This window comes from Bicyclus anynana, chromosome 3 (genome assembly GCF_947172395.1).
Source record: "Bicyclus anynana chromosome 3, ilBicAnyn1.1, whole genome shotgun sequence".
Classification (NCBI taxonomy): Eukaryota; Metazoa; Arthropoda; class Insecta; order Lepidoptera; family Nymphalidae; genus Bicyclus; species Bicyclus anynana.
In genome coordinates, this window is record NC_069085.1 from 18,263,742 (window position 1) to 18,286,642 (window position 22,901).

The following is a 22,901-nucleotide window of genomic DNA, read 5'->3' on the forward strand; positions in this document are numbered from 1 at the left end:
AGTCGGCTGGTGTAGAATGAAAGAGCTCAAGCACATGTGTTGGGGAGACATTCGCGCAAACGTAGGCGTCTGGCCTTGATCGATCCGTCCGTGCGTGTATCACTCGCCGCGGCTTGCCGTGCCTCGGACGATGATATTGTAAACCCTAGACACGCGTTGACGTGTGCTTCAGTAGTTGACATTGCATATTGGATAGAAGCAGGCGTTTCTATGCGGAAGTTCATCATGATTATATAATGATTTATTTATTTTGCTATCATCCGCGAAAAGTCGACGAACCCATGCGACAACGTCACCCAGGTCCAACAAAATACTCTTTGCAATTGCACGTTGTAGAGTCAACATCTCCTGAGGATGCTCCGGTTTTGGAGTGAAACGTACGTAGAGAGTATTTTGTCGGACCCGGGTGACGTTGTCGCATGGGTTCGTCGACTTTTCGCGGATGATAGCAAAATAAATAAATCATTATATAAGTTGACATTGCGATAAAAATATTATTGGCAAGTAAATCTAGACGAATCACATTAATTGTACCAGCGGTACTATATCATAAAAGTGCCTTTGCCTCCTTGTGATTGATAACTGTTTGATTGACTGAAAAACCAATGCTAATTAGATTACATTAATTCAAAATTCATTTATTTTTTGAAGTAGGCTTAGTTTACAAGCACTATAAAAACGTCAATGTTGACTATTTGTGAAGACTCTACCTCCGGTTCGGATGTCAGGTTCCGTTGAGAAGAGCTGGCAAGAACAGTTGCTCTTTTTTTACCACCTGTGATAGTGGTGCAGAAGGTGGAGTTTGATGGTCTCCAAGTGTCTTTATCATTAAAAAAAAAACATCGATTGTGTGGTAACCTCAACTTGAAAAAACTATTTAACGCATTGCTTGAACTTATGCATTGACAGTTCCATAACCGTCTTGTGTATCTTGTTATAGAAGACACCCAACCCTATGAAACTAACTAATTCAAAATCCAATAATTCTTGGAATCTCTTGAGAAATGTTTCATTGTTACGAAAACGCTGTTCTTTTATTAATATTAACAATACTTACCATCACGCCTCATTCTCATAGGGGTAGTAGTCCAAGAGCTGGTAAGAATTTTTGGGTAGGTATTTGAGGCAAGCTGAAAACTTGTCCTGTACCTCTCCTATTATATCCCAATACAAAACTGCAGACCTGGCTGGTGAGTAGCGGGGCTAAATCAACCCCCAAATTTTTAAAAATATTTTTTTTTTTTATCCAAAAATATACTTGAGGCAATTTGCAATTTTTATATGTTGTAGTTTAATATTTATAGAATATAAAAAAAATAAGCCAGACGATTCAGTCGGGGTTTTAACATTGCCAGGCGCGTTCAAAAATATTTTGCAAAAAAATATAAAAAATGTATTTGAGGCAACTTGAAATTTTAATAGAGTATTATTTATAACTAAAAAATAAGACTCTCAAAAAGACAGATCATTTCGGTGGGACTTTTTACCTGCCAGGTGATCTTATAAAGTAATGATTACAAAAATATAAAATTACAAAATCAGATTTATTGAAATAGAAAAATTATATACTAATAATACAGCTGCAGAATTATTATGAGTATACAAATATCAATGTAATTAATTCCCTGTCATATCAGAAAGAAATTGTCATTCTTCTTCTGTAGATGCTCCTTCATCAGAGCTATCAGAATCAACTTCAGATTCATCTGTGTCTAATTCGGATACCCCTGCATTATCTGCGAAAAGTAATATATATGGATTGATTAAATAAATCATAGTAATTAAAATACAGCAGTTAAAAAAAAAAAACTATGTATACGCACCTGTAGTATCATTTCCAATATTATTTTGTTTATTGTTTTCATGAACAATAGCGTCGAATACTGATTGCGGCATACAATCTCCGTCGAACCAGTGGAAATGTAGCGTATCCTCATGAAGTGTCCATCCGTTTCTATTCGGTGTCAAACTGCTGGGGAATCGCAAATATGCATTTCTCCAAATACTCGTTATATATTGCGTTCTTAAAAGATGTTGTTGTAATTCAGCTTTGCACGGAGGTAAAGTAGAGGGATCACAATTTTTTAAAGTTTTTTTGAAAGGTTCATCTTCAGTGTTAGCTTTGTAAGTTACACAAAATTTTTGAAACCGTGCTGCATTTATATTTGATATATTTTTATATCCATAAATTTCACAAATAAATGCTTCCAAAATTGGCAAAATTTCTTCACGTGATCCGGTAATATGTGCAACTCCAAGATCTGTTAAAGCTTTTTGATAATTTTGATTTTTTATCAATATTTTATATGGCCTTATTTTTCCTTTTTGGAAAAATGATGGATTATAATCGCATCCTGTTAATGAAGATGCCGACAAACGCTCTATCTCACTCTACAGTTTGTCTATAGCGCTTCGCACTCGCACCCATACAAAATTTGTTAGATCACCTGGCAGGTAAAAAGTCCCACCGAAATGATCTGTCTTTTTGAGAGTCTTATTTTTTAGTTATAAATAATACTCTATTAAAATTTCAAGTTGCCTCAAATACATTTTTTATATTTTTTTGCAAAATATTTTTGAACGCGCCTGGCAATGTTAAAACCCCGACTGAATCGTCTGGCTTATTTTTTTTTATATTCTATAAATATTAAACTACAACATATAAAAATTGCAAATTGCCTCAAGTATATTTTTGGATAAAAAAAAAAAATATTTTTAAAAATTTGGGGGTTGATTTAGCCCCGCTACTCACCAGCCAGGTCTGCAGCTTCGTATTGGGATATAATAGGAGAGGTACAGGACAAGTTTTCAGCTTGCCTCAAATACCTACCCAAAAATTCTTGCCAGCTCTCCTACTATAGGTACTACGTTCTTCCACTTGCTACGATCCTTGCATTCGTAGGTACTCTTTACCTGGCCTTTAAATAGTATGTTCTGTATTTGGTCCTGAAAAAAGGCATAATATGTACAATATTTCCGCAAGAAATTTCTAGTAGAATCTCGGTGTTGGTACGTAATAGTGGTTAAACCCCCGTGAGTACCAGGAAGGTAAAACCGCCTCCCTATTTTTACTGATAGTAATAGTTATAGACTCAAACTCCATCTATACAAGTAATAAGGAATGATTTTTGTTTGTTGATTGTTCTCTGAAACTACTGGACCGATTTAAAAATTCTTTCACCAATAGAAAGCTACACATTATCAGAGAATAACATAGGCTATATTTTAATCCCGGTATTCCTACGGGAACGGGAACTACGAGGGTGAAACCGTAGAGCTCTGCTGTTTTATAATATTAATAGAACTACTCACTCTGATGGTTTTCTACAATTTATAATATCTACGTCCCAGGCCCCCTTTATGGCATTACGGGTAGTTTAGCTGCACGATCTCTTAAGTAAGGATTACTATGCGACGAAGTGATAAGACGTGAACCAGACACTGTCACATTTGGGGGCGCGTTTTTACCATGTGTCCGTGTCTGTGTATGCATCGGGGGAACCAGTCAAATGTGTTTCGTGTCTCTTATCGTGAGAAATATGTACGGACGGTTACCGAGTCGTAGCGATGAGTGACGTGAGACGTTCATACGAGTACACAGGTTTTTTATTTATGTATTTAGGTACTCTTTTATGAAGTCTCATTATCAACCTATATCCAGCTCACTGCTGAGCTCGAGTCTCCTCTCAGAATGAGAGGGGTTAGACCAATAGTTCACCACGCTGGACAAATGCGGATTGGCAAAATTCACATACGTAGAAGAGTAAGAAAATTGTCTGGTGTGCAGGTTTCCTCACGATGTTTTTCCTTTGCTGTTTGAGACACGTGATATTGAATTTCTTAAAATGCTCACAACAAGTTAGAGATGCTCCGGATCGGATTCGAAACCACACCCTCCTGAATCGTAGGCGGAGGTCATATTCACTGGGCTATCACGGCTTTTTTATGAAGTACTATTAGATACTCAGTATAGTCACATTGCCTGTTATTATATCGAGTGTAATGAGAAAGAGGTGAACCGCCGAATCCAACTGGTCCAAAATTCCTCAGTGCCTGAAGATAAAAGTCTTCGAACAGTGCGTGTTGCCAGTGATGACCTATGGTTCCGAGACTTGGTCGCTAACTATGGACCTCATAAGAAGGCTCAGAGTCACACAGCGGGCGATGAAACAAGTTATGCTCGGAGTGTCCCTACGTGATCGAATAAAAAATGAGGAGATCCGTAGAAGAACCAAAGGACCAAAGTCACCGACATAGCTCAACGAGTCGCGAAACTGAAGTGGCAATGGGCGGGAAAAAAAAGGCATGTAACTATTAATTATGCTATCACCTAACCACCTAACTGCTTTCATCCGTTTGTCTTCTCATTAATTTCGATATTTCGATTTCTTGAAGTTGTTTTTCTTATCGAAAGAATCTACGTGTAAACGCTTAGTAAATAAATGTCATTCAGCCGACCAAGATGAGTGCGAAAATATCCAGAATTTAATAACAATAAAGGTCGTTTGGCACCTCTCGAGATATTGAAGACGTGATATTGAACATTTCCATTAAGCGAAATCGGGGATAGCTACGAGCGAATATAAAATAAGTACCTACGAAGAATTCATAAAGTAATTCTAGATACCCCAAAATATCGTGAAGGAAAAACCGAATATCACGGCAAAGCGGCGATCAATCAAAGCCAATGAAGTGAACCGTAAAATAAAAGGAATGAGAGACGGGAAGGAAATGGAGATGTTATACAAAGCCGGGGGTCATTATAAGCGTCCCAGCTCGACCCCTCGACCGCACGACCCCACGACCCCACTCGATATCACAATCGTTACTGAATCGAAATGATGTTACGTCTGCAGTCTGCACACAGACTATTATGAATAACTAAACAGTTTTTCTATTCCCGGAACACGGTTTGCTTTTGGATGTAATATTTAAAGCATTATTGCCTAAGGAAGGTCAACACAGTAGAAACGCATTGTCAAATTATTTGAAACTTGCGGACGCCCGTGATTTTGGTTTTTTACGAATCGAAGGAATCATGGATTTTTCGGGAAAAAAATAGCCTATATGTTCCACCTCCTAGATAATTTTATGATCTACAATTTTTGTCTGAGGTATTTTTATGATAAAACTTACCGTTTTGCTGAAAATCGCGAAAAACTCATTTTTTTGACCTTACAGGGGAATAATGGGGAACTTTCAGATTTTATTTTTAATGTTATTTTAAACAATCTTACCGATATTCAGCTTGGTGGGAATTTATGTAACTTCGAATGTTTAAATTGACCGGATTACTAGCGCTTCTCCATTAAAAACCACAGCATATCAGAAAGTCATCAGTAAATTAATTACAAATTGTGTCCACAGATGCTAAATGATGTAATATTTTTGGTAGGCAAAAGTGAATATTAAAAGTCATTCATTTGTTAAGTTCATCCGCTGCGAAACGTGTTGTTCCGGAATTTTCATTTGCAAATATTATTTGCATGCTCTCCGCCGAACGTGATGTATTATGGAATCGGTTCCACGAATTTATTTACATAACGAAAATATATTACTCGTAAAAATAAGCTTTTTGGTTAACTATAGCGAGGTACCTTTAGTACTTGTACATAATATGTATTATGTGCTTTAGTGCGATACCTATGTTCTATGACCATTATGATGCCCTAGTACTTTTTTCAATCATTGTATCTATTACAAATGGAACAAAAAGAAAGAATTTACATATCGAAAATATATTTACTTGTAAAAATAAATAAGCTTTTTTGATAACTGTAGCGAGGTAGCTTGAGTTTTTGCGATATCTATGTTTTGTGGCCCTGATGCCCTGGTACTTTTTTTCCAATCAATGTATCTACTAAAGAGGGAACAAAGTATGTAGATTATAGTGACCAAAGGCTGCATCTGCATCATGACTTTCTTTACCATCAGATGTGATGTCATATAAAAAAAAATGCAATACTACTAGTTCATATTGTAATTTATTTTCACAATCTTCTGTGTTTTAATGTAACATATCTACTCGTACAGTAGAAGTCTCGCGAATAACAGCTTAAGTGTAACTTGTTCTATGAAATTCCTTTCCTTTGCCAAAGTGTGCAAACTTTTCCGGGAACAGATGGGCCGCGGTGTCTGACTGTAATCTGATTTATGACGTCACAGTGTGCTGCCAGCTGACACATCTGTATGAAAAGTTATCTCTATATTCGTCTTTCTAATATTTTCTCTATATTCGACTTTCAGGAAAATAGGAAATATGGTACATATTCATTTTAGTATGTCAATCCATACTTTCCTATTATAAATTAGATGAATTTTAGTACAGTGATAAATGTTACCCTTGGAGCAGGAGAATTTCACGGAAACAGAGATCGGTGCGTCCGCTAGCAAGTACCTACTACTATAATATTGAAAAACACTTGACCTATAATTGGTCAATTTTCGTTAAAAAAAACTAGTTTGAGGTAACAATTATGATAAACTAGCGAAAGCTCGCGTTTTCGTTCGAGGAAACAATGCCTCTTGAATCACTATCTAGTGATGAAAACCGTATTAAAATCCGTTGTGTAGTTTGAATAATCTCAGCGATAAGATTGATAAACAATCTTAAATTGCTTGGTATTTAGAAGAAAATATGGTCATACCCACGGACCACCTCTAGGTAATCCGTGGTCATACTGATTACACAGTACAAAAGCTGATTAATCTATAACTAGTGCACGTCGCGGCTGAGCGGGAACGCACCCAAACGTGCGAACGAAACGCAAACATGTTCCGTTTCAGTTACGCACAGTCTAGACGTCACAGTCGTAGAGAGTCGCCAAAGCTGAAAGCTCCGACTCGGTAATTGCTTTTGGAAACGGAATCTATTCACAAAAAAGGAGTAAAAAGGGCGCTGAATTTCCACAACATGTGAATCATTGTTATAAATTAACAACCCCTGGGAACTTGGCATGAGCTGTGCGTACTCACTGCCATCAATCCTCTACACTGTGCGAGGAATTTTAGCCCGTATTCCGTTATAGTTAAAAGATACATTGCTATGCTCACGAGTTTTTAACACTTTGACAATTATTGCGTTTCCAAATAGAGTTGTTTTAACGAAATTTACGGATTCATATTTGTGAAAGAATTAGACATAGTTTTAAATAAATGTATTTATTTGGAGTCCCTTGCCAAGAAGAGGGATAACTAATAATAATTATAGTTGTTACCTAACTAACTTTACTTTTACGTGTACTTGTTCATTTAATTAAAAATATGGGATCGGAGGGCTCATGGGATGAGTTGTGTACAATATTTAAAAAGGTCTCATAGGACGAGGTAATTTCTAATCTCCTTATATCAGCGAAAACAAAACTAAACAACTATTGTACATATCGGTCAAACCGTTTCTTAGTTTTAGTGAATTACAGACAGCTATTGATTTTTATACATAAGAAGATTTGCAGGAAAGACGTCTAAAAAAGATCAACGAATAGTCAATGACATTGCTGGCGGAGCCTATTCTGCAAGCAATGCTATTGTTCTGACTATTCCTTGCTCTTTCATTATTCAATATTTTTATTTTGGCTAAATGTTAGAATTTCCAGCGGCACTTCTGGCTGTAATCAATGCGCAATTTTCGTCTTACGTCATAAAAAGTAACGTTCGTTCACCCATCGAAAGGTTCTCAAGAATTCCCCTCATTTATTGTGGAAATATCTAGCAAATTATGTTAATTGTTAATAATTTCCATTCCAAGTCATGTATTAGGTACATAACTAACTACTTGATTTAGTACAATACGCAACAACAAGATATTCAATACGCAATTTTATACCAAAATAATATAATATTAATTTTAATAAATTTAGCGGTACGTTAAAAAGTCCCACTTTTTTAACTTTGTTAAAGCAAAAATAAACTAACAAAACGCTTCGCTCAGCGTTCTAGTTTCTTCGAGGACATTTTCTCTGCAACCAGACGAGACTTAAATAAATCTTTTGAATTCTATGTGTACCCAAGAACTCAAGTAATTTCAAATCTATAAAAGTTTTTCCATTATCAGGAACTTTTATAAGCTATTATTTTATATTTATTTGCGTTCGACGCAGACAGAGGGGTGTATAGGTTTGACCTCTATGCGTCTGTCTGTAATTACATCTTGGTTGCGTGTTGCTCTGATAAACCGCTTCATCTGAAGTTAACGTGTCAGACTCTCCTAGTTCATACATATCCAGATACTAAAAGGACTAATATCTTAGCATTTCACGGATTCACCGTGCAGGTGTCGCTTTTATGGCAGGGAGAAAATCTCTGATCCCGGGAGTAAAGGAGTTCCTTTATGACACTTATCTTCTCTAATCGTCTAGTATTCTCTGCCTACTAGAGCAGCCTTAGCCCATTCTAAAACAGAACTTGCTTTAGTTCTGGTGAGCCCAAAGTCTTTAATCAGGTTATACAGAGATTTGGCTGATATGCCTCCACAACCGTTTTTATTTACTTCATCTGTTAGGATAGGATTTATTCGGTGTTCCTTATATTGTTCTTTAAATAATCTCCGAAATGGCTGAAACAAGACAAAATCGATATGGTATCCTGGCGGGCGCGCGCCGCTGCTCCTTAGTATTCCTTGTCGAGGCTGCACGTGACACAACTTGTTGCCGCGCCCTGACGAACTGTTACCAACTCAATTTCGGCACCACTCATATAATTATTATCACCATCTTCTTTGAATAAGTAATTGTGCGTGTCTAGAGTTACCTATCTGTTCGATGGACTACATTCATAATTATAACAGCCGATGGACATCCATACATTCCATCATGCCTCATTCCCATAGGGGCAGACTATAGACCGAGACCACGTCCTTCCACTTGGTACGATCCTTTCATATTTCCCTTACTCTTTCCATTCTCATCAATCCTTTCATACAAGTTTATCGATTTAAGGTACTCTTGACCTGGACTTCAATGAGAACGTTCGCCTTGTCCTTCCACTTCTAACATTTCCATTCACACTCGCCGTATCCATTTTGATAGTTCTCTTTCATTCATTCTCGTTATGTCCCCAAACAGCTATTCTAAGCAATCTAAAGTCACCTTTCTCGACTTTGGTCACTACATCTTCTTTTGTACCACAATGTGCTCTTATTACATTGATTCTTATTCTCTCATTCAGTGAAACTCTATTCATTCTCCTCATTGCTGGGCATTTTATTTCTTTAATTCCTTCAATCCGCTCCTTCAATCTCTTGGCTGTACGACTTGCCGGTTGTGTGTTATTTATGACCGAAGCCCCACCAGACAAATGTTTAGCTAATAATAAAGAAAATACGAAATGTCAACATTGATCCAACTTCTGTCACAGAATACATCCTCTTTTGGTAATTAAATAAAAGATTTATATTAATCTACCAGTACAGATAATCCGCTTCATAGAACTAAGATAATTTAAGCTACATTTTAAATTTTAATAAAAGGGAAAAATATGTCTGTCCTTCAAATACAATTACGGCTTTATATTGCGAGTCGTAAAGTATAATAAGCGCGCTAAGTGGGAAATATTAATCTTGGTGGCCCCACGTTGGGCGCCATACCTTGCCTCTAATGAAATTGTTGCTTTGTAAAGCTGTTAGGAGAGATTTGTCGCTTTAAAATTTTATCGCATTATTTTATATTGCTTGATTAGCAGTATTTTTGAAAGCTGTAAATCTGTGAGTTTAATATCTTACTGAATAATCTACACTCGAGCTGTAAAGTTGGCATACTTTCAATTAAAAACATGTCAAGTCGTAAAGTTTAAAAATTAAGGCTAAAATTTATAATTTGATTGTTTGTTTTGAATAGATGAATAATTAATTTACTGGATCAATATTTTTTTTACACTACCATATTTTAACTTTTAGAGCTATTTGCTGTACCTTAATAATAACTACATAAAATACCATATAAGGGAATAAAAATGCTTCTAGTAAGCTTTAGTAAAATTTAGATAGTCTATTCCAGTAACTGCTGCTTTTCTCTCAAATTCTCGAATATGTTTACCTTAGGTATCAGTAGACAATAATTACCGATAGGTATCAATAACGTCGAGGGGCGCAGGTCGGACGCCGTCAGCGGTATTTCCACAGTTCCTTCGTGTGTCCGCAGCTCGGAGTACAGAGCTCCTGGAATTCCCAGTTATTATGCCGCAGGGGGACGCGGCGTAGGGGTTGTTGGCCGTGATCGATCGCCGGCCGGTGTTACCGGTGCACGAGGTTACGACACCCACGATGCAGTCGAAGTAACCCAACCTCGACACTTTTGCGTTTGCGAAATATACAATACAGAAAATACGGGAGTACTTCACACGGCGGCCGACTAGATTGCAAGCGAGACGTATTTTATTCATTAAATGTTTGATGAGTTTATTTAGATGAAGGTATTAACAAGAAAATTGTGACAATTGAGCAAAAGAAGAGAGCTAAACTGCTAATCAAACGGTGACTACGAAAGTTTCCCATTGAGGGTAAAGTTATAAGTATCGAAGCAACAATCGTGTTGGCGCAAACATTAATTTTGTCTCTTCGTGTTGTATCACATTTAATCTAAGCTGACCAGAGACAAGTCGAAGCTACTTTTGAAATGTGTATGCGCATTACCATAACGTCAAATCAGCTGCGTTTTGAGTTATCCCATATAAGACCTCTTTTATTCAAAACGGACTACAAAGCCGTGTTGGTGATTTTCAAGTGAGTCACTTATGAGGTTCTTCATTATTCAGTGTTAATAGATTTGAAGTAACGGGAAATCAATCGGAAGCAATCCCGAGTGGTGAAACAAATTCAACGTTGCGTTGCTGGCTGTTAATTGGCTGCGGGTGGCGGCGCCGAGACGGCGGCGGAACCGCCGCATGGCGCCCCCTCGCCCGCTCCACACCACCACCCGACCACCCCCGACTCGGAGTTTTTATGAGCGAGAAGCCCACCGAGACCCGAACGAGTCTGGGCTCTTAAATTAGTTTGTCTCACCTGTCCCTGGACCCTAGTCTGTAGGTGTGACTGCGTTATCTCCACTTATTACGCTAACCCCAGGTGCGGTTATGCCAACTTTGACGTCTGAAACAAACGATGTTGTATACTTCTGCGAATCATAAAAAAGAGAGCTCCATTTTGAAAGTCTGATGAATTTACTGGGATAATCTGCAGCTACGTAGTTGTAGCAAATATAGTCAGAATATTAAGTTGATATGCTGTCTCGTAAATCTCAAAGAAGCTAATACAATCGCGGATGACATTATTTTTCCATTCGGTAGGCTTATTTTCTTGTACGGGGTTATCAAGTTAGGGACGGCTGGGAGGGGTGGGCCGGGGTGAGTCCGCAGGGCGGGGGCGCGGGGCGCGGCGCTGCTATCGACCGACTACCCTCCCCCCAGCATGGCTCAGTTTCCGGACAAGAGTCGCGCAGACCGCTCGCGCCGCGACGTGACTCCGTCACACGTTAGATAGATAGTCAATTTCAAGCTACCACCATGCTGATAGGACTAGTTCGGGATTCGGTGATGCAGTGCTTCTGCCACTCATGCCGCGCGCCCGTGTTGCCAGCAGGTTGGACCGACTGCGACCAAGTTCTGCCACTGGATCCACTCTTAGACCGGCTATGCCGGCATGCTGCGTGCGAGGATAATACGCCCACAAAAGCTTGTGTATTTTAACGGTTTTCGTTTTATTGGGAAGGTTTTAAAAGAATTTTGATTGATTCAGTCAATAACCGAACCTCAATTATGAGTTGATAATGGTTCTCAAACTGGTACTGATTTTTTTATAGATTGCTGGCTTTTGATTCAATGAAAATCGCTTGTACCGAGTTATTTCAGATTCCATATATCCAAGGATTTATTTGCTGAGATTTTAGTCTAATTCTTAAATCGACCCAACCTCTCAGCCGGTGCCGGCCGGCTTTTCTACCTCCATGCGCCGATGCCGGTAACCATTTTTCTTATTTGACAGTTGTTGAAACCGATAAAGTTTAGCTTGGTTACTACAGTTCATGAGGAAACACTGTTATGACAATTATTACAGAATACAATCTAGTTTTATAAATTTGAAGGTATACCTGAAAATATCTTTGACAGTTTCGTAATTTTGTTGCAGATACAGTCTGTGCGTCCGTCTACGTATCGGCACCGCTAGACATATTGATTAAACATTACTGCATAATGTCAACCATTTTGTACTGTACGCTAAACCAACCACATGCGTCCACCATCTTGCGCAATAGAATTACATCTTTGTCTTTTATTTCTTTGATTTTCTTATTTTAGTAACCCTTTATGTAAACAAAAGTAGACTTCAACAGAAGTAACTTTATATAGACATTTTAAATTAATTCATAAACAGCAATTACATTAATTGCTTAATTAATTAAAAATTATATCAGTTCAGTCACCGGTATCTATCCCCACATCTGATTCACGTCCCCTAATGGCGACGGTTTGTTAAAACTATTATGTCCTCTCAAATAATGGCCCTTATTAATGCTGCACACGCAAACGTCGCATAATCGTTAATTCGTTACTCAGGCCCTTTCAGTAATTTATTGACGAATGTATTCTTTATTTGCTCACCCTTAATTGGCGTCCCTTCAAGGGCACCTATTGCCTACAAATGATTCCCATTTGCATAAAAGGTAGTGTGTTTGTACACAAATTGCTAATGTACCCTTTTGTAAAGAGGCGTTCAGGAGCTGGAGATGACATAATTGTTTAGGGTGGCATTATTACAGCTGAGTTTAATTGACTCAACAAGTTCGGCTCCCCTTCTGATGTTCAGCTAATGTGACACGAGGTTACGGGCCACATTCACCTTTGCAAATTACCAATTAAATTTGCGTATTTGGTTTTAGGGTGTCATATGGTGCCCTTCCGGGAAAGCTGACATTTTCGTGCGTGACTCTTGTTATGTTATTGACTAATATTTTTTCTTGCAGTTTCTTGATTTTCTTTTTTAATCTTCTGAGAATATTGAAATTTTCAAAGCGTGCCTCTTAATATGTTACAGATTTTTTCAAATTTTTGTCAGATTTTTCATTTCTTTCTTTTTCTGGAGAAATATGTCACCGTGTAATTTAATTAAACGTGATGTCTCTCTGATTTTCAGAAATTGTGTCATCACTAGTGGCTCAAGAGTCAAGACTTACTCGACCCAGAAACCGGTTGGCACTTGGGTCCTGATTTTTAGGTCGTCTAAAGTAGCATGATTCACATCATTTCATAAAATGCCGTATGCATTCTTTATCATTATTAGTTCAGTGATTGTCCATTTACTGATTCTGATTTTAATATAATGTAGTACTTAGATACAATAGCACAAGTCGCCAAATTTCCAAGTAAATAAATACTGTCATGATGATGCAATGTCGTCTCAAAATATTGCGTGACACGAGATATTATAACTTCGACTTGAAGTTATAGCGAAACTTTGAAATTCCAATATCAGTGCGAGGTGCTTTAGTCAAGAACTTTAACTATAATGACTCTCGTGTGAAACTACTCACGGAACTTATTCTAAATCGTAAATTTTCTGCTATTTCGTGTTAGATGCTACTGGCTGGTGTGAATAACACAGATTTGTATTTTTATTTACCAACTCTATTTCCAGTTTTGTTATTAAACACTTTCAAAATCATTATTTACATAGTTTTTGCTTTTATCAAAATCAATTTCGGTTCACCTTCCAAATATTCGATATTTTCTGTCACAATTACGGTTCCAATAGGTATAATAACATTCTGTATATTCCGAGCTCTATCGAATAGCTTAAATTCATTATTCGTAAGTCGTACATCAACAGACGTTTTAATTTTACTATCTACGTTACCTATTATAAAACAAAAAAGTATTTCATGCCTGTTTGTGGTATTATTTTTTTTAAAGTAAAAGTTAAAGTTAGTTTCTATAGCAAGTATTTCATGAATTTCAACTTATAAAGCTGGATTTATATTTGTCTGACGTGTCGTGTCGTGACGCATCTGAACAGAATCGGTATCATACATTTTATATAGCAACTTTAAGTATGTATAACATGTCGTGATGGTTTCTAATGAACCGCATACAAAATGTATGATACCGATTCTGTTCTGATGCGTCACGACACGACACGTCCGACAAATATGAATCCGGCTTAAGTCTCAAAAAAAGTAAGGTACGTAGTTTTAATATTATTGTAAAATTTTATAAAATTGAAATAAAGATAACGGTTTTATTTATTCCAAGTCAATCATATTACTAACGTTTTTCGTGTTTCTATTTAATATTGACATAATTAAATAACTGCTCTCGTTCCTAATTAGCAAAATATAAACTTACCTTAAAATTATACAAAGCACATTTCTGTAGCTCATTTTTAAAACCAACCTCTTGTAGCTCTCAGCTTGCTTAGCGTATATCCACAAAGCTATCCCATTTGCGCCCCTTCAAGGTTTCAAACACACTCCTCCGCCAAGTAACACTTGTAATCCCAAAGGTTGTAAATTCGCTTTTCATTTCCCCCTCGCGGGTTTTAAAGCCCGTTTTAAATATATTATCAGTTTTCATGTCCTATCGTGCGGCGCCGAAGGGGCTGGCTGCCCTTTCATTTGTAACTACTGCATTAAATATTTACGTTCGATCCTCCATTTTTTACGTCGCTACATTGTTTCATTTGGAATAATTTTATCGCTTTCCATATTATACCTATCGTACTTCGTTTTACCATGTATACTGTATATATGTGGATAAGCTTCATTCGTAACTAGGGTAACCTCAAGTCTTATTTCTCGCATGGTCTGCATCTTTTTAAAATCCACTTTTACAATCATCGACTTTCGGCCGTGACTAGTTACCACCCTACCGGCAAAGACGTACCGCCAAGCGATTTAGCGTTCCGGTACGATGCCGTGTAGAAACCGAAAGGGTTGTGGATTTTCATCCTCCTCCAAACAAGTTAGCCCGCTTCCATCTTAGACTGCATCATCACTTACCATCAGGTGAGATTGTAGTCAAGGGCTAACTTGTAAAGAATAAAAAAAAAAAAAAATCATCAGGTTGTCATGTTAGCATGTGTGGATTAAATCTCGGAAGATAAATTAAAACCTCTTTCATCAATTTGGTATATTAGCGTACCTGTAGTGGCAAAATTAGGGTGATGATGGATTCTTAAGTGGTCATAGGAACTCCTAAACTAAAGAAGATAAACTCATTGGATTTAAGCTATTTTTGTCTAGACATGCTACACAATAAAGCATTAATAAGTACACATAATTTTAATATTTTTTTTATTTTAACTAATCTACATCGCTATCTATCTTTTTTTAGTATTTATAGTACTAAAAAAGAATATTAGAGAAATATTTTTATGACTTACGCTATAAACGTTACGTAATGTTACTGTTACAATACATACTTAGTTTTGATTGGTAGGCTTTTTATCGATCGTCGACTTTTGAACGGTTATGTAAAGTAGGATTAGTGATTCCTTGGGCGAAAAACCGCAATATGCCAGCATCAGTCCGCATTAGTGAGGTCGTGGCCCGTATGACGTAAGTTTTCAGCTGCATTGTCATTTAGGTGTTTTTGATTTTATAGTGTTAGTACAAATTCGAACATGTTAGTCGAAAGTGTGTATGTGTATCTATCTCTACATTCGTCCGTTGAGTTCTGAATTTCATCCGATACTTTAATCATTCAAGTTTTCCTATGAGTATCTTTAACGTGTTTTCGATTTTATAGTGTTAGTACAAATTCAAATATGTTAGTCGAAAGTGTGTATGTGTATCTATCTCTACATTCGTCCGTTGAGTTCTGAATTTCATCCGATACTTTAATCATTCAAGTTTCTCCTATGAGTATCTTTAACCTTGATTTATAATTCTATATTTATATATTTCATATAAGTCATCTAAACTATTACATTGATTCGCTAGAAAGTTTTAGCTTTATCACGGTCTTTGACCTGGGCAAACCTGTCCTCCTGTTTTCAATTGAATTTTCATTGCCTTTATATGGTTCTAAAACATCTTTATAATCACCTGGTCCTTATTCGAAATTCCCTTCGTTAGTAGTGGAAACGAGTAGTTATGTCATGTATTTAATTTTGAGTACAGTTTCATTAACTTTGATTTATTATTATTGACACTATTTTTATGATTTGTTATGTATTTAAATAAAAAAGATCATCTACTAATTTATCTTGGATATTTAACCTTTTTACTCTAATAATGAATATTTGGCTAATTAATTTTAAATAAGGATATTTATTTATACAAATCATCAAATAATCCAATCCAAAAGCTTTGCATATTTCATATTTCCCTAAAGTAACTCGACTTTCTATTTTATGCATGATTACTACGAATCGCTTCATCCATATATGTGTTTCACATATATGGCTGTCTCATCTGTTTTATTACCAAGTAGGGAGTCGTACACGTTTTCTATATTTGTCGAATCACTTTCGCACAAGCCATTGACTTTAATATCTAAGTTTAGCAGTCCCTTCGTCTTACCAACCGTGATGTACTTATAGGTTGGTTGGGATATATTTGTTATTAGAACAGGTTTTTTCATTTATTTTACTCAACTAAAGTAAGAGAGTATTAATTTTCATTATAATTGTATTATTATATCGATATTTATTATGATAGATTTTTTTTTTCATATAAAATGCCACTTTATTATTGATTGACACCTAGAGATTTAGTGGCATTTTGTTTAATAAATGATTATTATTTTTATCTGAAAGGCTTATATCATGTAACGGCAAATTGTTTGCCGCGGTTTTATAGAAAAAGACATCATAATGTAAAACAATAAGCAAAACATATCTAGCCCGTTTCCGTGGTCATGAAATACACATAATTATGCATACGAGCGTTTGATGCCTTTGTCTATTTGTACAATAATTTACACCTATTTTAACAGCAGTTTGTTTGCAAAATGCTTAAATGTAGGGAGCCTGAATATTTTAGTATAAGGCATTATTCGTATTTTCTCGAACATTTCTAACCTATTGGACATTCCTGTCACGTAGAGGCCTCTCATCTTATCCTGTCGTCTTGTCCTTGTATTATTTCCCAAGAATTGCTTTACGGACTCTGGGCCCTTTTCACATTTGTAAGTTTTTTGTTATTACTCGAAAAACGGTCGTTATGTATTTCATTATACCTTCTTGTGTTAATTTCCTTATATATAAATAAGATACAGCTTCGGTGACTTCGGTGAGTCTATTTATCTTACGAAAAGTTTGGATAGTTCGTAGTTTATAGTTTAGTCGTACAACTGTTGCTTTTAAGTAGGGAAGTAACAGCTACCAAATCTTTGTTTAAATTGTATTGTTATTCATTATGAATACTGCACTTTTTGCATTTGTCACAGATATTCGATCATCATTCATACTTTATTTTTAAGGATATACCAAAGGTTTTCTCAACTTCATAATCTTTAATCTGTCTGTTAATTTTTACTGCTCTTATAGTAGTAGTAGTATAGTAATGCTGAATTACTATAATTGTTGAATATGACCATTGTTGGTTTAGTGTGATTGCCCACATTGATTGTCGATATATACTTTTATTTCAGTGTTTCGTTCCTGTAAGTACTTTAAGTTTTGTCACGCGACCATAGTATCGATTGCGTTTCATTAATACGAAACCGAATGCTCCTCGAATAAACATTAGCTGACCGAATTGCCAGTAATTGCTATTGGATTGTCGTAGCTGAAGGGGGAGTAATGGTGATTGAGAGTTTGTTGCCAATTCCTATTACATTCGCTTGTCTACTGTTTCCACTTTTATCGCGCTAGTGCTTCGTTTCTAAATTAGTTCAAATGTTTTCTCTTGTATTTTAGTTTAGCCTTTTAATTGCTACGAAATTGACATCCTGCTAGATCATCACATTTCATTGTCTATTCCTGCATCGAGAACTGTGTAACAACAAACAGTTGTGTGAGTTGTGTAGTTCATCAATGGAAAAGATTTAATTTTATGTTATTGGAGTAGTGTTTTCAATATCTCTAATTAAAACTCTTTTATAATAGATATCTCTACCTTGTTATGTAATATCTCTGTTAAGAACCTGAAAAGAGTGATATTCTCATATTTAATGGACTGCTCTTTAAGTGGAGTTAGTACCTAGTGCACTGTTAGAGAGATTAAATTATTAACGTAAAACGTTTAAAAACGGCAGAAGGTCACCCTATTCCTCGTACTAGTGCAGAAAGACGACCCCGTTGTTTTCTACCCTTTGTTTATATCACGCTCCGCTCAACTTTCTATTGTTTAGATGAATATGTGAGGTATACTATGCCGTTTTTCATCATGGGTGGATACTTAGGTATAAATATAATGTTAATTATTCTGGAAAATGTTTACACTATAGGTACTGTAACTGTATTGAAGTTCTACAATGTACCTACTCCTATATTTCTATTACTAAAGTAATCATAGACTATTAATTTAATAGACTTATTAAAGTAAATATATTTAGATTTGAGTACAATCTCAAATCTAAATATATTTACTACCACTATCTACCAAGCAAAATTACTATCGACCGACCTATCCTTTTTCAAAAGAATTATTTTAAATTAAGCTCTACGTTGTTACCGTTACAGTAAAATCATCGCAAGGTCCAACAGAAATGTCTATAGCTAATTAAACTGTTAGAACATCGTGCCTGGTAACTCATTTCGGTCGAACAACTTCCCGAATTGATACCGGGATGTGGTTTTATCGAGTCAATTCGGAATAACTGCAGTTTGAGGTACCATTACGTGGGAGTTACAAGCGAGTGGGTGTAGTATCCTCCAGGGAGCGCCGAGCGGGCCCCTCTCATTCGGTCTTGTTGTTTAGCTCACCGGCGGTCCGTGCCCGTCAAGAAACCAGTCGGCAAGCCGAGGACCAAACAGCCCAAGAAAGTTAAATTTATTAGTAAGTATACGCTTCACTTGTGTTTGTAAACAAGAAAGAACCTTAAAAAGAAGCTTTTTTTAAAGTTCTTTCTTGTTAGTATGTGTGGGTCAAACCTTGGAATCTAAATTAATTAATTTAAAGCCTCAATAACTCCACGGTAAGAGCGGTTGGAGCCATCACCGAGGGGTGGTGGTTCAATCCTCACCCCGTTGGTCTATTGTCGTATCCACTCCTAGCACAGTCTTTCTAGTTGGAGGGGAATGGGAATATTGGTCATATTATAAAAAATATGGCAAATATTCTTTTTTAAAAAAAAGTGAAACACTTTCTCTCAAGATTAAAGTTTTGATTGCTTATTCAACTTTGAGAGTGGGTGTACACTAAAATTTTAGAAGTCAGTTATTCTTAATGTACCCTCGGAAAAGTTTAATATGCATAAAACTACAGCTTCAGCAGCAAAGGGATTGCCTCTTCGTGCGAGTATTTCTAAGACCTCAACGGTCAATTATTATTATAATTCCATAATTAATTTTTTACATTAATTAAAACTTCCTTAATTTAAAAAGCAATTCGGTTAAGGTACAGGTCGTTTACACACATTTGGAGCTTATTTTTTTAAATAACTTAGAATGATGCGTGCTAATATATGTAAAAACAAGCTGACGCCGCGCGATTTCACCCGCGTGGTTCCCGTTCCCGTAGGAATACGGGGATAAATTATACAGCCTATAGCCTTCCTCGATAAATGGGTTATCTAACACTGAAAGAACTTTTCAAATCAGACCAGTAGTTCCTGAGATTAGCGCGTTCAATCAAACAAACAAACTTTTCAGCTTTATAATATTAGTATAGATCAGCCTTTAGTAGTTTTATCCGTGATCCACGACGCCTAACCTCTTTATTTTTGCGGCAGAAAACGATCTACTAAGGACGATCCTCATTCATAGGATCCTAGTTTCCGGTAGCGACATAATAGATGTACTTCGTCCAGTCCAGAATTAGTGTGCTTGCTATAAAGTTTTTTTCAATATGAGCTAACGGATAAGTCGATTTTTGAATATTTCACAGTTGTTTTTTTTCATTTTTAAACTGACTGAAAAAGTAATGTTCGAGAGCCGATATAATTTTCTCGAAATCAGAAATATATGTAGATAGGTAAGTACTGTTTCGATTTAAAACATTTTATTATAACGGAACCCCATTGTTTTTCATGTCAATTATATTTTAAAAGCGCGTTTAAATCTTTTATATTCGCGCTGTCATTGTTCAAACGAAATGAACGCCCGGGTTCATCCAGCGACTGAAAGTTCGGAAAAGCAATACAGTTTACGAAGAAAATTACTCACGTACTATTGTGTATATAAATACCGATGGCTGTATAACTGTATATGTTGTACAAGTGAGTGCAATTTTACTATGAGTCACCCCCGCCCTGCGGGGGAGTCGCCTCACCTCACCCTCTTGTAAAATTTTCCATCAGACGTGCCGGCAGAATTGTCTGATGACACAGAATCAAAGAAATAAACTTTCTAATTGAGTTCGCACTAATAAAAACATCATAAAACAAAAAAAAAATGTGCATTATTCAAAATTGTGTGATATTCAGCTTTCTTTTGTGTCTGTTAGGATTATAATGTAATAGTACATCGGTGAAGTCGCATATAATCACATAATACTGTGGTAAAATTATAGTTATTCATAAAATTTAATAATTTAATTTTAATTATATAAGAGACATTTATTTAATATACATAATAATGTTAACTTTGATGAACGGATACAATACGTAAAATCAAAGTTTTATTATACTCGTATTACAAAGGAGCACTGTATGGCAGTTAGTTACAAGTATTTTAAGTTACTCCTCCTTCTTGACCGACTTCAAAAAGAAGGAGGTTCTCAAGTTGATTGGTATGTTTTTATAATCAAATAATTAAATATTTTTTAATGAAATGATAAATTCAATGGATTCAAAGAACCACTACATTTAAAATATTAGTCGTACAAAGATAGCTGTTTTGTGATGCATATAACAGTGTCATATATGAGTTTATATAGAATGAAAGAAAGAACATTACAAGTGTTTGTTGTGATATATTGTACTGGCGTTTGTAAATGCCTCATCGGTCTCACTGCATACTTAACGAAACGTGCCGCTTGTAAATTAATGTTTTATTTTATTTATGCAATTTTAGGAACAGTTACGTTCTTTTATTTTTAATATAATATAATGGTAATTCCTTAACCCTACATCAATCACCTGGTCACAAGTCCTGGTCTTTGCTTAGAGGTTTTCTCTCTGCCACGCGATGGACCCGGCACCTGTACGGTGAATACGGATTGCTAAGATATTCGTCTCTCTTCATCTATTTAGAGCTGAAGGGGAAAGCGAAAGCTCATATTTATATAAACTTTGAAATAGCAGGTATTTTCAAATGGTAAAAGCTGTAATGACTGGAATGGAAATACGTTCCTGCAAGTCTTGGGAATTATTGTATTAATTTTAAACCAACGCGACGCGTGAGCCCCGAGATACCGCGCGTTTTTAAAATTCCAGTCCGCAATGTACACGACTTAATTAAATTACTTTTGTCATAAACTGACTCTCTTAAGAGAGGACATGGAGCTATTAATTAAAAACATCAAAAATTTTTTAACGAATTGGCTTATATTCAAATAAAAAATCGGAATGCAAGTAATAAATGGAAAATAATATCTTTTCTATCTTTAACAAAACACTAAAATAGTGATACAATTACTTTTATCACGCACCTACCTATATATAACTTTGTTGCGTACATGGAAATTGCCTTGTTTTATTTATAGAAGTTAGGAATTTCTTAATTGGTTTTAGTCGTCCGATTTGCTGATAGTATGCTTCGGCAGTGGTTATGTAACTTACCACCTTACCGGCAAAAGCTTATATCGAAGCCATGTGGAAATCATTTAGGGATATTAGTGTCCCAAGTTACCGCTACCTTGTAATGCATTCGGCTGTTACGACCTTAGATTAATGCGTCTTCACTTACCTAACACTTGGTTTAATTTTTAATTAGTTAATTAAAAAATGACATTCCAACTGAAAATACGGATAACACAATAAGTACACATTAATTGCCTGCATGTTTTCTGGTTTATAAACAAACATGACAAAAACATTTTTGTCGGTCAATAATCATCGATTTATCTCTTCTTATATAATAGTATAGGAAATATCTCCTTCTATTACTTTCATATGTTCCAATATTACTTTGTTTACTTATATTTATTGGACCCCGTGGTCCACTATTTTGGTAGCAATGTCTGTACTTACCATAGCGTATAGCCTCCTCTTTAACTAGAGGTGGAGACTCGTTGTTGGTTTTGTAAAATCCCCCAGTGCCAGGGGCGTTAATTGCTCTGTAATCATAATTTAATGCATCGCACCACATTTCGGTGTTGTAATGGAGTTTACGTGTATTGATGAGGTGCGAAAGTATTCATTTCATATTCGTTCCAATTAATTGCGTTTTCGACAACCCCCAAATGAATCCGTTCGTGGTGTTTGATAACATTAAATCATATTTTATTATTCATGTATTGCAGTATCAACAGATTGTGCACATTGGGTTATTGGTCCACTGTACATATAAGCGCTATTGTTTAAATAATACAGCGATACGTAATGACTTTGTTGAGGCAAGAGGGAGAAATAATTACATATTTACACTTCGATATTTATCTTTATTTACTTGTTTCTTCAAATATTTTAAAAATCATTTTAGTATAATTTTTCTTTATTTTCAAGGAGCACCTGACATAAAAAACTTCAATTTCGGCTCTTAGTGTTGAGTATATTATAGAGTATAGATAGCCAATTAATGATGTTTATTTACGGAGAGGAGAGAGAGAGAAAAACCATTTCGGCACTTATCTCCAAAACTACGAGTTCGATTGTTATGCAGTTTTTAGTGAAAGGTTCAGGTTTGATTGGTGCATGTTATTAAATAG

The 22,901-nt window shown here is 36.0% G+C and overlaps 1 protein-coding gene and 1 long non-coding RNA gene across 3 annotated transcripts in view; one reads left to right on the forward strand and one right to left on the reverse strand.

The window, feature by feature from the left end:
* LOC112049328 (inner centromere protein) overlaps positions 1-22,901 on the forward strand; it is a 69,660-nt gene that overhangs the window by 32,189 nt on the left and 14,570 nt on the right. Inside the window, exons 1-2 of one of the 2 annotated variants that reach the window (XM_024087179.2) lie at positions 11,420-11,572; positions 18,852-18,929. The exons of the other annotated variant lie outside the window; for it this stretch is intronic. Of the exons in view, the coding sequence (XP_023942947.1) occupies positions 11,497-11,572; positions 18,852-18,929 (154 nt within the window). The 5' untranslated portion in view covers positions 11,420-11,496. Of the gene's footprint in view, positions 1-11,419; positions 11,573-18,851; positions 18,930-22,901 lie in introns of those variants that run through there. 2 annotated transcript variants of the gene reach the window in all.
* LOC112057336 (uncharacterized) lies at positions 1,526-2,089 on the reverse strand. Its single transcript, XR_008252409.1, has 2 exons — positions 1,824-2,089; positions 1,526-1,736 (listed from the first exon to the last, which is right to left on the reverse strand). It is a non-coding gene; the product is annotated as an uncharacterized LOC112057336 (long non-coding RNA).